Raw genomic sequence first — 15,110 nt, 5'->3', positions numbered from 1 at the left:
GGTTTACATGAGCTCTGTTATGTCACCTTTAAGCTTTGTGACCATTGCTTTAGGAAGATTCAAAGATATGCAATTTACTAAACATTTCCTCCCCCCACCCCTTTAGAGAGGAGGGGCAAGGAGGGAATTCGATGATGCTAGGAGACTTTTCGGATCTGAATGAGCCAAATATTCAGTTGAATGTAACGATTTCAAGTGCAAAGTATACAAAGCGTGAGCCGGTGGCCTCTTCTCGCCCTGTAAAAGTTCCAGAGTCGGTCTTTTCCAGCTAATACAGAAGCACGCACACCTGAGCTGGTGCTTTGTGAGTAGGTCCTGAGTGTCCTTGACATCCCCTCCCCCACCTTTTAAACTGCACGAATAAATAAGTAAATAATAAATAAATAATAAATAAATCCCCACTGTTGAGAGCCTGGTATTGAACTGGAAAGGGGGAGAAGTGGGGTTGAAAAGCAGCAATGCACCCACCCATCCACCCACCTGGGGAAGGTTCAGTTTCCTGGTGGAGCACAGAAACAGTGACAATCTATGATCTCCTTTTTAAGTTTTGAAATAATCATAAGCTGTCATGCTGAAATGCTTTAATGTATTTGCAGTGATGTTTACTGGGTCTTTACTAAATATTTTATCAGCCAACTTGGTGGCAGATCATCTGAAGAGCATCTAACTGGGGGCAGACGCCATGTATTCTTTGAGTCCCACCGCACTTCCTTCTCTCCGAAGTACAGGCTTGGCGACAGGTTCAGAAGCCTTGCCAGGGAAAGAAGGCTGAGTCCCTAGTGCAAATGGGTTCGCCAGAAGTGCTGATCTGGGGAGACAGAGTGGAAGTGGTGTCAACGCAGTGATATTACTGAAGACTCCTCTGTGTGTGTGTGTGTGTGTGTGTGTGTGTGTGTGTGTGTAATGTTTACATAATCTACAGCGAGAGAAAAAGAATCCAAGCCAGTAATTTTAAAGGGAAAAATAGAGAAAAGAACCCATTAAAAGAGATGTTGGCACAAATAAACAGCAGGAGGCCCCAAAGCAAGTCTAAGGTGTATGGAGAAAGGATCTCCCAGTACCTGCTCTACAGGAGTCCAGCCGCCAGCCTGAACCAGAGCCAAGAGCACCTAAGGTCTATCAGCCCAAAGCTGTTTCGCGTGGCCGGACACACGCCAACCTGCCCTCCTGCCACTTCCCTCCCAGAAGGCAGCCATGTGGGAATGAGGAGGGCAGCCCGGACTCTGCGCTGCCTGGCTAGGTGGCCAAGTGGCGGCGGGCTCCGCCCCGGATACTGAGAGAGCGCCAGGAGACCGCGTCTGGCGAGGACCCCAGAGGCTCAGAAACCACCCGGGCTTCGGGCGGGGCCTGGGCATCTCGACAAGGTGGCGCCTCTGCCTTCGCGCCAGCAGCCCTCCTTCCCAGGCCAGAGCAACAGAGAGGTCAACGCTGGGAACACTGGGTGGGTCCTGGGTATCAGAGAAGGGTTAACAGCTTCAGGCTGTGATACAGTTTAGTATGAAGTGGTCAGTCCTAGCCCAGACTGAACCACCTCTGAAGAGGGCTGGGCGCCTTGGCTGCAGAGGGTACCGGCTGCGGCCTCACACAGAGGGCCGCGACCAAGTCCCAGCACCGGCGGCCACAGCCAGACAGGTTGATGACCAGACATCTGACTCAAGCAGAAGAAATTTTCTGGGAGAAAAATAAAGCCAGATCCATTTTCCATCTGAAAGCAAACCTCAGCTCCGGGCCAGGAAGCTTCATAAACAGGTTTTTAGTTGTTGAGGCATTGGACTACCAGAGAATAGCTACCATCGCACTTGACTCGCCCCCCCAACCTTGTCTGCTTCTGATTCTCATGAGGCTTTCACCCCATTTTAGCTGCTATGGTTTCTCCTTTCTCTGCATCATTCACTTGGTTTCCAAGTGCCTCTCCCTTTGTTGCTTCTCACCTTCTAATATCACCTAAATAGGACAGAGCCTTAAGTAAAAAGGTGAGAGAGAGATCATCTGAGGTCTTTTTAGGTTTTGCTATTCTGAACTGGCTTCTTTAAACCACAAAGAATGTTAAAGTGACCATTATAAGGTGTTAAAAGGATAGAAAAGGAGTCAAGTGCACACAGCCCTTAGTTTTTAAGAAATTGATTTGGAGTTGAATGAGGACTGCGACCCACTTTCAATAATCAGCACAGAATTGAGTAGCTCTTGACTTACAGGCTTTGCCTTGAAATTTATGTACGCTCACAAGGTACATGAGGACTCTCCTAAACAGAAGTCTTACTACACTTGGTCTAGTATAGTTTGGATTATGTATACATACAAGCTTCCAAAAACTCCAGATGTTACCAGTCCATGCACATCATTTTTTTTTTTTTTTTTCAAAGACAGTGTCTCCCTGTAGCCCCAGCTCGCCTCTGTCATCTGAGTGCTGGGATTAATCACATTTTGAGAAGAAAGCAGTCAAAGAAAGCAAGGACATGTCTACACTAAAGGCAGAGCTGCTTCAACTCTGGATGACTAAGTGCTCACATCTGCACACAAGCACACATGCATCTGTATTTGTGCACACAGACAGACACACACACACACACACGCACACGGGAGAGAGGGATATTGGCTTGTGACTAAACAAGTTGGCTCAATGCCTGGGGCATCAGGTTACTGCTAAAATGGTTATACATTCCTAGACAAAGGTCCCCGCTGAGCATCTCCTATTAGTATATCCTGATCAACTTTAAAAACAGAAAATGGATTTTTGGTAAGTGTCAAGGTTCTGAATTTGGGCTGTCTCCAACATAAACCAAGTAGGAGAAAATATGTTGCTATGCAAACATCAAGGTCATGTGGTCAGATAAGAGCAAAAGATAGGCACTATATAAGCCTCCCCAATCTTCGTATTTAATTCAGGATATTTTTGAGGAAACTAGTTAAAAAATAAAAACTCAACCTAAAAATTGAGACCAGCCCTAGGAATAATAAAGCTTTCTTCTGAGGGTTTACAATCATAACTAGTTCTTATCAATAGTATCTGTGGAGTAAGTCAAAACTTAATTCATAAAGGAGAAAATTCTAACCTCCATTTATTTTCATTTTAAATGGTTAGATAAAATTGTAACAACTTAATGTTACAGTAACAAAATACTATCACTGTATCTAAAAGAAGAAACTACAGGACAAGCAAAAAGTACCCAGAATATCTCATTCCACTAAAAAATGACACTGAAACACACTGGGAAATGAAGCAATTTTACTTTTGGTTTCTGAAAACTTTATCAGGCAACCATTAAGTGTATAGATTGTTTAAGTAGGACCTCCAGCGGCATTCCTAACCCCTCTAAGTAGTAATGTCTTAAGTCCCCAAGTAAAACCTTCCTTTCATGAAGATATAGAAGTATTCTCATCATACTTTCTTAAGAAAGGGTGTAACCTAGAATTAAGTCTTTGACTCTAACCTTTTGCCTTACTACTTGAGATACTCAGTAAATTGCTGTACTGTACTAGCAAGGAAGGAGCAGTTATCTGTTTACTTCAGGTGAGAAGCCATGAAAACTGCCAGTCAATACTACTGTACTGAGTACTTTTAATTAAGGAAAGAAAACAAAACCATTGTTTATAAACTCATGATATTAAAGTCACACTAGGACCTTTTCATTTCTTTGAAGAAAACATACCTTCTGTGGCCGTGTTTCATGAAAACATAGTGGTGCTTCCAGTAGCCAACTTCCAGACAATCTCTTAGCATTGGTAGAATATACTCTTTTAAAATGTGATATAGTTTAAATTAAAATAGTCCCCTTTTCTTTTTAAATGTATTGCTCTGAAATCCTGAAAAAGTACAGTATATTGAGATACTGAATATACATTGTTGGCTTGTGAGAAAGGCTTTTTTTTCTTTTTTAAAGTCAGTATCTTTTTTTTCTGGGTTACTCCACTAATGAGGTAGCCACTTATCAATGGCAATCATTTTCATTTGTGAAGTTTTGTTATCACAGTGATGTTTTATGTGTTATAAGATCTTAAAATGCAAAGGGAAACATATCTTTGTGTGAGATTTCCAAAGCACTGTCAAATATTATTCTGTCAATTCCACCCAGTGCCAAAAAAGACCTCAGGAGACTTGGATTGTAAACGTATTTTATTTTGTAAGCAACAATCAAAATATATTTGTGCTACTGATTTTTTTCAATATTAAATGGATCTTAACAAAATCGGTCCACTTTGATGTATTCTTGTACAACTCTGGACTCTGCAAAGACCCTGGCCAAAGAAACAGAAGTAATTGCACAGCTGAGACTGAAGGTGTTTCAGTACTGCAAATGATGCCAGATTCTTACACCTAACCACATACACCTTCAGAGGTTCCTTGATTTTGAACATTAGGAACAACAGAGGAATATACACTGAAAGTGTCACTAAATGCTTTCTGCTTTGCTTTATTTAAATACAACAGTATCCAACATTGCTGCTAAACACTGGACAATATTTGAAGTCATAAGTACATCCACATGTTCTTCCAAATGACGTTTGGGATCCTAAAAGAAAAAAAAAATGTAAAAAAAAGCAAAAGGAAAAAATAACTGCATTATTACTAGTGAACAGACTAAGATTTTTCTGAAGAGATGATTATATAGCAATTATACATTCTTATGGTCTCTATTAAGAAGTAGCTAATAAAATTGTACAATGAAAGATTGGCTTGTGCAAGTAATGCTATAACCCTACAGCACAGATTCCCATAAAGGGTATAATGGAATTCTACAAAACTCACAACCACCTGATTTTAAAAAGATGAATTTATGTGTGTATATGTCTGAGTTGTATGTATATTCTCTGTCATTAACATATTTTAAATGTCTGAGAGTATGTTTTATTTAAGGCATGAATTTTTACCTTTTCTCTATATCTTTGTAAAAACATAAATTCTGTATAATCTTAATACTTCAAGAGCAATGATTTACATGATTCAGAGAATATTCTTGAAACAAAAGCCAGTGTAATTGAAAATTTTAAATGCAATGTGAACTAATTCTAAAATGTTAAGAATGTTTCATCCAGCTATTTTGGAAAACTGTATTATAGAATATTACATAGGTGTGACTCTTAAACCTAATCAAATCTATTTTTAAAATAAGCCAGGTTAAAAATAAAACATAAAATTGCATTGTAAGAAGGGATTAAAATGCTTACTTATGTTTAAGGGTGAATAAAGTATTTTGGCTAAATTTGCAACTTTGAAAGAAAGGATATATATTATACACAATAAGAAATTAATTTAAAGCATTATTTTCTTAAAGGTGTTGCTAAAACACCCAAGATTCCTACCTTAAAATAAGTGTTCTTCACTAGATTATGTCTTGGCTTTCCTTTTCTAACCTATGATTTCAATATACTGATTTCTTTAAGCAACTTAGAGATACCATATGCCACAAATAATTCCAAGTGATTAGGCTACAATATTATTATTTATTTTTTATTTTGGAATTAAATCTTAATGTCTTCTAAGTGGAAACGTACTAAGAGAGACTAAAGGAGAAAAGGATATTGATTTGATTCTATTATATACAATTTTTCTTTTGTTATACCAGAGGCCAAACCAGTGAATTAGTTTTGATGTTTAAAAACATGATGTTGCATTAAATATCAATTATGTATTTTCCAATTTCAATTTAGCCCTTTTATTTTGCTGCTGTTACAAAAAATCTACATCAAGAAACTACAGCCTCAGAAAGTAATTTATTCAAATAGCAAATTCTAGGAAGAATAAGTCTCCAAATTGCTAACCTAACATTATATATTAGATGAAAATAAGTGGCAGAAAATGAAAACAAGGCTTGGATCATATAAACTAGAAAATAAGATGAACTGTATTTTGGCTTGAAGGCACTCATTCTTAAATTGTAATATTCAGAATCTACTCAGATTTGATTTCCTCACTTATATGATAAAATCAGACCTCTGCCCCTACTACTCTGTTGGATTAATTGGTTTTATAGTGAATTGGTAACTCATTTATCATTTATCTACATTACTTCTTGTGGCAGCTGGGTGATTCTTAGAGATTTCCCATCCAAGAATGGTCCTGGCCCAAACCTACATAGCTTGTGAGATGTGATGGGATCAGAGCATATGGTAGGATGGCTGAAAGCAAAGACAGCTTAGTGTCTTGCATCTGAAATATCAAGATTCTGCCAACATCAGCAATATGATAACCATGTTCCATGAAATGGGGAAAAAATGTAATCAACATTCTTTTAAAAAACAGTCTAATTAATCTGTAGATTCCTTTAATTGCTTGCTGCCCCCCCATCCTCTAATAACTAGGCTAAAATATATATTTCATCTTAGAGAAATAAAAGAACTACTACTTAAAACTTTTTATTCTCTCTTTCAGTATAGTCTCTATAAACTTTCTCAGGTGTATCACCTACATATTAATAAAATATATCTTAAAAAATGGTTACATATGAAGTAAATCTTCAAGTTTTTACCTACCTATTGTAAAACACACCATTAAGAAAACAGTTACATGTTAAATAAAAATGTACCATCTTATTATTTTACCTCACCTACAGTAAAATTATCTCAGGACCCAAGTGTCCTAATTTATTTTTAGTACATTATTTTCATGAAGGATAATGCATCATAGGTACAGAGCTATGATTTATTCTCTATATATAGCTAAAAGAATCTGATATCAAATAAATTCAGTGACTTTTAAAATTAGTATAATCAGATGACAGAAATAAAATGCAGAGTAAACAAACAAGAAAAATTATATAGGCCCTAAAATAGTTTTACATCTATCTACAAGAGCACGTTATTATGTGGCTGTATAACCTATTATAGTCTCCTCACCTGCTTGCCAACATTCTTTATTGCCAGCTGTTCAGGTGTCATCTTATCTTCTTCCTCTACAGCCTGTGAATGAAACACAAAGGACAGAGTTTCAAATTCTGTATTTACTTCTCCCACTGAAGTATAATCATCAAAACAACAGTGATGATAATTTTTATTCACAGCACCTTTTATTCAAACAATTTATTGAACAAAAAGGCAACTCTGCTAATCTCCAGAACAATCTTCAGGTAATGAAAGCTATTATCACTATCATTGTTAAACATTTAAGAACACATAAACAGAACTGGAAAATACCAAACTGGACCACTAAATGGTAGCATTACTATGGAAGTATAAGGCGCCTCTTATGGTAGCAGGGCACTACCCAGTTCCTTTTCCTCCTCTCACAATAGTTCTCCCAAACCCACATTTCTTCTTCATTGCTTTGGCCAATCCAGCCTGTGTATGGCCAGTACCTATTTAGTAGCACTAAGGTTTAAAGGAGCTGCTGTGTTTTTGATCTAACTAACAAATAATAATTTAATTTCTATACATCTTTAAAATAAGTGTATAGAAAAAAGTTCACAATTCACGTGAAGTAAACATAAAGAAATTTCAAGTAATTTCATTTTTCACACAGAAATAATCACATAAATTAAAAACCAAATTAAATCAACCAAAATAACAACACAGGAAAGCCATTTTCTACTAAGAGTTAACTACAAATTCTTTCTAATCATAATCTTTCTAGTAAAATAATTCCAAAATAATTACAGCATCTAGATTAGTGCTAGTTAGCACACAACTTTCCTCCCTCAATAATAGCAGTACCATAAAAACCTCTTTATGATTATTCTAACATTTGAATATTCTGGGTATGTTAAGGCCTACCCTGTATTTGGTGAACGCATGGTCTACAATTTATTCGTAACATCTGATAAACAGAAGATGAAGAAAACTTATTGTTCACTAACTGCCAAAAATGCTACTACAGCATTTACCACAGAGATGGTTATAAAAGGGGGTAAAATGGTAGTGTCAGAAAGCAGCAAACCAAGATCCCAGTGCGGATTAGATTTGGACACTCTAAACTTAATAATCTCACAGCTGCCAAATTTCTTCATGTGTGAACAATGAACATGTAGGAAATGCAATCATCAGACATTTCCCATAAACTGGGAAGTTTGGCTGTATTTCACACCTTCTTAATAGTTTTGTAAACAGAGAACTTGAAAATGAGCAAAGATGGCAAGTGTCTAATTTTATAAATGGACAAACTATCTAGAGAATTTTCGCCAGTAGGTCCTGCCTAAAGAGAAAAAATGGTGAAAAACTATTGTATCTACTGGTTACTGGAGGATAGGCATTTATAACATATTAGGAATTACATTTAAACCTGAAAGAAGAAAAAATAAAAGTCCCTAACACTTCAAATCTAGAATTCCCTAGACAGAGAATATGTTCCCTTTCGGAGTCATATGTCACTCTACTATTCTCGGCTAGTTATGAAAATTATTTCCTAACTAGGAAATTGCTTTTCCTACTTTTCAATGTTTTACAAAAACAGAAGCAGTAAAATGCAGTAAGGGTTTATCTTTCTAAATTACTTAGGATTGTGACACTGTACTTTGCTGACTTGAAAAATGTATTAGATGAATGAAACAATTCACTGAAGTTTGTACTTCATACTCATTCAGTGTTAGATGTTCCACACTCATGCCAACAGCAGTACTTACTATAGTACTGGAAGGAGGCAGAGTTTTGGAATTTGGCTCCAAATACCAATCTACACATAAATAATTATTAGAGTATTAGATTACTACAAATACCAAAGATGGCAGATATACAAAGATGAAAGTCAAAAAGCATTTAAACCTTTTTAAGATTATCTGAAAGGATAAATAGGATATAAAAAGCTCTAATAATTTTTAAAAATCTTTTACAACATGTAACCACTTTACCAATTAGTTTTTCTATTCTCAATAATTAAAAGAGAGAGTTCACAAACTCTTTGAGAAGTGCAGATGGTAAAAAGTACTCCTAGCCATGGATGCCATCTGGGAAATGAGGAGCAGCTGTAGATTTAGGCAGATACTAAGGTTGCAAACCCCCATGACAGAAGAGCAAGCACATCACTTCCATTCTAAGACAGACCAGGTCATGGCATCAAACTCCCGACAATTTTCTCCATCTACCTAAGTTACCTATATCTCATCTACCATCTGGGCAAGACCAGTCTGTCTTCACTCACAGTTCTAATCTGGCTTGTCCCCAGGAAAAATTAAGAAATGGTAACAGCAGAAACAAATGAAATTCAGGCACAGGCAGTGTCCTCACTAGGGAACTTCTGTGTTTATGGCAACTTCTGTGATTTGGCTTCAAAATTTGCTTTTGCATTCCTGCTCTTCGGTTTACTCAACCAACAAAAAGCACTGAAAATGTTTGTGGCTATTCACACTAGAAACGTTTTTAACAGTTTATCAACAAAGACCCCCAGATGGCTATCCCATCATGCACGGTCTGCACAGTTCTAAGAAATTCTTGCAATTTGGTCTGTTATGTGATCATAATCCCCTCAAATGTACCCTCTATCTTAAAGAGACTTTTACTAAACCCATTAGCCTTATTCTCTTTTTTTATGTTGATGGTCAAATTCTTCAAATGGAAAGTATCTCAAATTTCATCATTTTATTTACCTTTAACATACACTGGATCTTTGGCATGTCAGTAGCATTCCTTCAAGGACCTTTGCCAGACCAATTCTAGTTTTCCAAATACCTGTACAATTACTTCAACACCTGTCTTCCCTTCTATTCCCTAACCTGTTTTTAACATATCTCTTAATCCAACTCCACTTCTAACTATTCATTCAGCTTCTCTTTTTCTCCACTGACATTCTTTGTTCATCTATAACATACTATGATTCCATTTAAGTACATGCTTTCAAACATCAAAAAAAGAGCAATTTTTTTTATATAACAAGGGGACAAAAAAGCTGTCAGAACAGCATATGCTATTGTGTTCAGCAGTAAACAACCTCTGCATAACTGCTAATGTATCTCAAGACAACATACTTTATTTTGTTTTCTGAAATTTTCATTTTTCAAAGAGAATATAATTGAAAACCCTATGGATTACAGAGGCAGAAAGTGAGTTTAAATCAATGGCTCTTTACAAAACATGCTTGTGAAAGCAAAATGAACAAATAGGAAGCAATTAGAAAACTAAGATAGAGGCCAGGCGTGGTGGTGCATGCCTTTAATCCCAGCACTTGGGAGGCAGAGGCAGGCGGATCTTTGTGAGTTTGAGGCCAGCCTGGTCTACATAGTGAGTTCCAGGACAGCTGGGGCTACAAGGAGACTAAGATAGAAGATAAAGGACATTAAAATTGTTTTGCCATCACTAAATAGCAACATATACATGCTTTTAAAAAAAAATTACTAAACTCTTAAAGCACTCCGATGTTAGTCAACATTTTGCATATAAATTAAACACTAGCTCCTTGGGATATCTACCAAGTCATTTTTCAAATGTGTCATGTTCTCGAGGAGCTCACACTTGGGCTTTACTTCATGTAAATCTCAAATTATGGTATAGTAGGAAACACCCTCCCCCCAAAAAAAGAGCGTGGAAAAAGAATGACAGGTACATAGTAAGTAAATACAGCAGGCTTTTCTTGTGAAGAAGCAGACAGTTCTAAGAAGAGGCAGTGGCAAGTCTGCCATGATGGAAAACAGATGAAGCTTAGCAGCAGGGAAGGTGCCCTAAGAAGGCCTGACAGTTCCTTAAATTTTAGTAGTTTGTGTTGATATTAATGACTAGTTAATACTGATTATTTGTTCTTTAATAAAGCCATAATTTTGGTAGGAAAATACAAGTATTCTACATATCACTCATTCAACAAATGATATGTTAGAATAAAACAAGACTTAACAGCTGAATTGAGAGAGCTTATAGACTAGCTATAAAAACCAGAAAATTAAAAATAAATCAGCTGGGCATGGTAGCACACACTTAAAATCCCAACACTGGGAGGAAAGGGAGGGGAACACAGAGACAGGAACATGGCAAAAGGGGTTCAAAACTATCCTCTCTCTAAAGAGAGAGAGAGAGAAGGGGGAGCAAAAAGTTGCTTGTAGTATGATGAGGGTCTCAATAGTGAAAGAGGATTATAGTGACAAGGAGTAGTGCTTCAGGCAGCCACAAAATGAGAATGAGCATTATAAGTGAGAAGAACTGCAAACTATTCAGTGTTGTGACAATAAAACTGCAGTAAATTGAACTGCATAGCAAGACAGTCTTTATTGTCCATTTTTACTTGTTCGGGTAAAATATGGGCCAGGACATGTAATTGGTATAACACAAAAATTGGAGACTCAATTTCAAACTTTTATGGCAATGATTTATTTTTTAATAATAATAATAATCATAATAAATAACAACAATAAGAGATAAAGCTAAAGAGAGCCAATTCAGGTCTGAACTTTGGCCTAGGGCATAGGTATCAATCTTCAGAAGCTTTTTCAAAGCAAAGTAGTGGCATGAACCAACATCTATTTTAAAAATTAAGGTACATTTTACCCAACATAAAATTAACTACTCCAAAAAGTCAAAGACATTTACTACATTTGTTATGGTGTATAACCCCAAACAGAAACCTACTTAGGCTATAAATCCTATACACTCCTCCTACCGTGTCTGAGTCCCTGGTAAACAACTATCTCTGTATCAGATAACATGACTATGCCTGACTCCTTTTCATATACCATGGCCAAAATAAAGGTCCATCTACACTGTAGCATGTATCAGTACTTTATTCTTTCTGATGCAGCTAAGCAATAAATAGTCCATTATACGTGTCACAACTTATATATCCATTCATTTACTGATGGACATTTGGGTCATCTTTTAGCTATTGTGAATAGTGCTTCTATGAATATTAATGCACAATTTTTGTCAGAATACATATTTTTACTTCACTGGGGCATATATGTAGGAGTGGAATTGCTGGGTTTATATGTTTAAATATATGCTTAACTTTTTGAGTAACTGCCAAAGTGCTTTCTATAGCAGTTACCCTATTTTGCTATCCTAGCAGTAAAAAGCTTCCAATTTCTCCATATCCTCAGCAAAATTTCCTGTTTTCCACTGTTTTTATTAAGACATGACTGGGGTGCAAAGTGATATGTCACTGTGAGGCTGTGGGACACAGCCTCACCTGTATATGCCCTGGCTGGCCTGGAACTCACTATATAGGCCAGGCTAGCCTTGACTTTGTAGCAATTTTCTTACCCCTGCCTCCTAGAAACTGAGATTTTAGGCTTGTGTCACCACCCCTGGCTTCTCACTGTGGTTTGGATTTGTATTTCTCTAATGACTAAGGTGGTAAATGAAGATAAATTTTTTCCTGCTATTTGGAGAAATGTCTATTCAAGTCATTTCCCACTTTTGAACTGACTAGTGTTATTGTTGAGTTAAAAAGAGTTCTTTATATTTTTAGAAATTATACTCAGCAGATATAACTTACAAATAGTCACTTCTCAGTTTCTTGGAGTTCATTTTCTCTCCCTCCATCCCTCCCTGTACACAACCAATTTCCATTATGAAAAATCCATTTGGCTACCTGAGAACTGGATTTGAGTGGGAGGGACTAGAAAAACATGAAGACTAATTAGAAGATGAGCAGTGGCAGTGGCAATGCACAGAAGTAGAGTAATGCAAGGATTGATTTGGTTAGTTAAACGACTGTTGATTGGCTAGATATGTGAAAAAGAAAAGTGGTCAAGATTGGTGTTATTGGGTTACTACGATGGTTTAGTTCGTAAAGCTACTTTCCACCAAGTCTAACGACCCGAGTCTGAGCCCCAAGACCTACATTGTGGAAGGAGGAAACCAACTCTGAAAGTTGTCCTCCAGCCTACGCATGTGTGCCATGGCACACATGCACCCAAATATCCATACATAAAAAAAAAATCATTTAAAAAATTTGAAAGAATGGCAATAACAGGAAATTAGTTGTAGCCATCACTTCATCAGACACTGCCAGCTGTTTTGCATACATCACTCATAACCCTTAAGGCAACCTCATTTTAGAGATAAGGAAACATGGCTCAGAGAGATTGACTTGCCTCTAGTCACAAATAGGCAGTAAGTAATGAAACTATGACTCAAACAAGGTCCTATCTAGACCTCAAAGCAACATTTGTAACTACAGAAACTCATTAAATGATGCATCATGAGTAATAAAGTGAAACCCATAATTTACTAGACAACCCTGTACAGCAAAGATTCTTTATAAAAATTTATAGAGAATCCAACTTTAAAATGCAGTAAGATTAAATAAACGATGCAAAATAAAGAACATATGAGTATGTAAACACATACTTACATATGAATATATTAACAGAATTTGTGGTGCAGCTTTTTGGGGAAAAGTTTCTAGCAGCATCTGCTAGTTGCCAATATTCATCTTCTTTTATAGCATGTCTGGTTTTACTAAACGTACCAATGTTCCTAGCTAAAAGACTACATCACACAGACTTTCTTGCTGCTAGGTATGTTCATTTGACCAAGTTCTATCGATGAGAAATAATAACAATTGCTGGCTGGACTATGAAAAGACCCTAAAAGGGAATTGATTTATCCCTTTGCTTAAAAGTTTAGCATTTGCCCTGTGTTGTCAGATGACCTGAAAGATGGAGGCCAATACAATGAAAGTAGAGCAGAAAGACAGAGGAAATCTGAGTTTCTGATGACCCTGAAGTTTCAAAATTGGCCTTAGTGTTAAGATGTACTTTACTATTTAACTCCAAAAATTACTATTTTGAGTTAACAAAACCTTAGAAGTTTTTTGAAAAAAAAAAAAAAGTTTTATCAAGTATAGAACTCTTCTATCTCTCATCTTAGGGATGAAAATATCACCAGCGCAATGTTGACATATATGTAAGATAAAGATCATTTTCAAGGGGCTGGAGTAATAAGTGCATCCTGCGCTTGCAGAGGACCAGGATGTGGTTTCCAGCACCCACATGGTAGCTCACAACCACTTTCAACTACAGTTTAAGGGTATCCAACACCATCTTCTGACCTCTGCAGGCCCCTGCACACAGGTGGTACACATACATACACATAAAATATATGAAATCAAATCTTTTTGTTTTAAAAAAAAGAGCACTGGCTGCTCTTGCAGAAGACCTGGGTTCTAATCCCAGTACCTACATGGTAGCTCACAACCATCTGTAATTCCAGTTGTAGGAGATCTGACCTGTACACATGGTGTAAATACATACATGTAGGCAAACATTCATATACATAAAATAAAATAAAAATAAATAAATCTTTTGCAAGAGTTGATAGAGGGTATCCCTGTATCTCCAGGTAGCCTGGAACTTACCATGTACACCAAACTGGCCTTGATCTCACAAAGATATGCCTGCATCTGCCTCCTGGGAACTGGAATTAAAGGTATGTGCCACCATGCCTGACTAATTTTTTTTTTTTTTTTTTTTTTTAAGATTATTTTGAAGAGCTGGAGAGATGGCTCACTGGTTAAGAGCACTGGCTGTTCTTGCAGAGGACCCAGGTTGATTCCCACCACCCAGGTGGCAGCTAACAACTGTCTGTAACTCCAGTTCCAGGGGGATCCAACACCCTTTCTGAGCTCCGAGGGCATTGCATGACATGGGTGCACCTACCTACATGCAAGCAATACACTCATACACATAAAACAAAAATAATAAATATTTTTTTAAAAAAACATCATTTAAAAAAATAAGATGAGCCAGGTGTGGTGGTGCACGCCTATAGTCCCAGCACTTGGGAGGAGAGGCAGGAGGATCTCTGTGAGTTCAAGGCCAGCCTGGTCTACACAGTGAGTTCCAGGACAGCTGGGGCTGCAGGGAGACCCTGCTTCAAAAAGACCAAAAATAAATGAATAAATAAAAATAAAAGATGAATAGTATTATCATTATATAATTTCATTTCTTACAACTAATACCAAATTGTAGATCTTTAAGTTCTTATGGAATTTTATGATGACAAACCCTTAAGAGACAAAACACTGGTTTCAAGAGTTACATACTTTTACAACTAAAATATGAACTCTTACACCAAATTTAACTTTCCACTGGTAGTAAAATTTCAAAACGTTTAATATACAAAGATATTTCAACTTACTGTTTTTATTTAATGAGGCTGAAACTTTTTTATGTTTAATGCCACTGTCTTTTTTCTAATTCTGTTGCTCAGTACCATTTATTTTACCACTTATAGCACTCTTGACATAACAGTTCTGA

At 36.8% G+C, this 15,110-nt stretch overlaps 1 protein-coding gene across 2 annotated transcripts in view; it reads right to left on the bottom strand.

Annotated features, from left to right (window-relative positions):
• Positions 1-4,096: 4,096 nt before the first annotated feature.
• The window catches only part of Psmd14 (proteasome 26S subunit, non-ATPase 14), a 106,766-nt gene continuing 95,752 nt past the window's right edge, over positions 4,097-15,110 (bottom strand). For both annotated transcript variants that reach the window (XM_029569696.1, XM_008845750.3), the window contains 2 exons: positions 6,835-6,897; positions 4,097-4,511 (listed from right to left, as the gene is read on the bottom strand). In XM_029569696.1, coding sequence (XP_029425556.1) covers positions 4,413-4,511; positions 6,835-6,897 — 162 coding nt within the window. In that variant the 3' untranslated portion in view covers positions 4,097-4,412. The remainder of the gene's footprint in view (positions 4,512-6,834; positions 6,898-15,110) is intronic.

This window comes from Nannospalax galili, unplaced genomic scaffold (genome assembly GCF_000622305.1).
Source record: "Nannospalax galili isolate Female #2095 unplaced genomic scaffold, S.galili_v1.0 scaffold540, whole genome shotgun sequence".
Lineage (NCBI taxonomy): Eukaryota > Metazoa > Chordata > Mammalia > Rodentia > Spalacidae > Nannospalax > Nannospalax galili.
The sequence above is the reverse complement of the archived record's forward strand: the minus strand, read 5'-3'. Positions and strand labels throughout refer to the sequence as shown.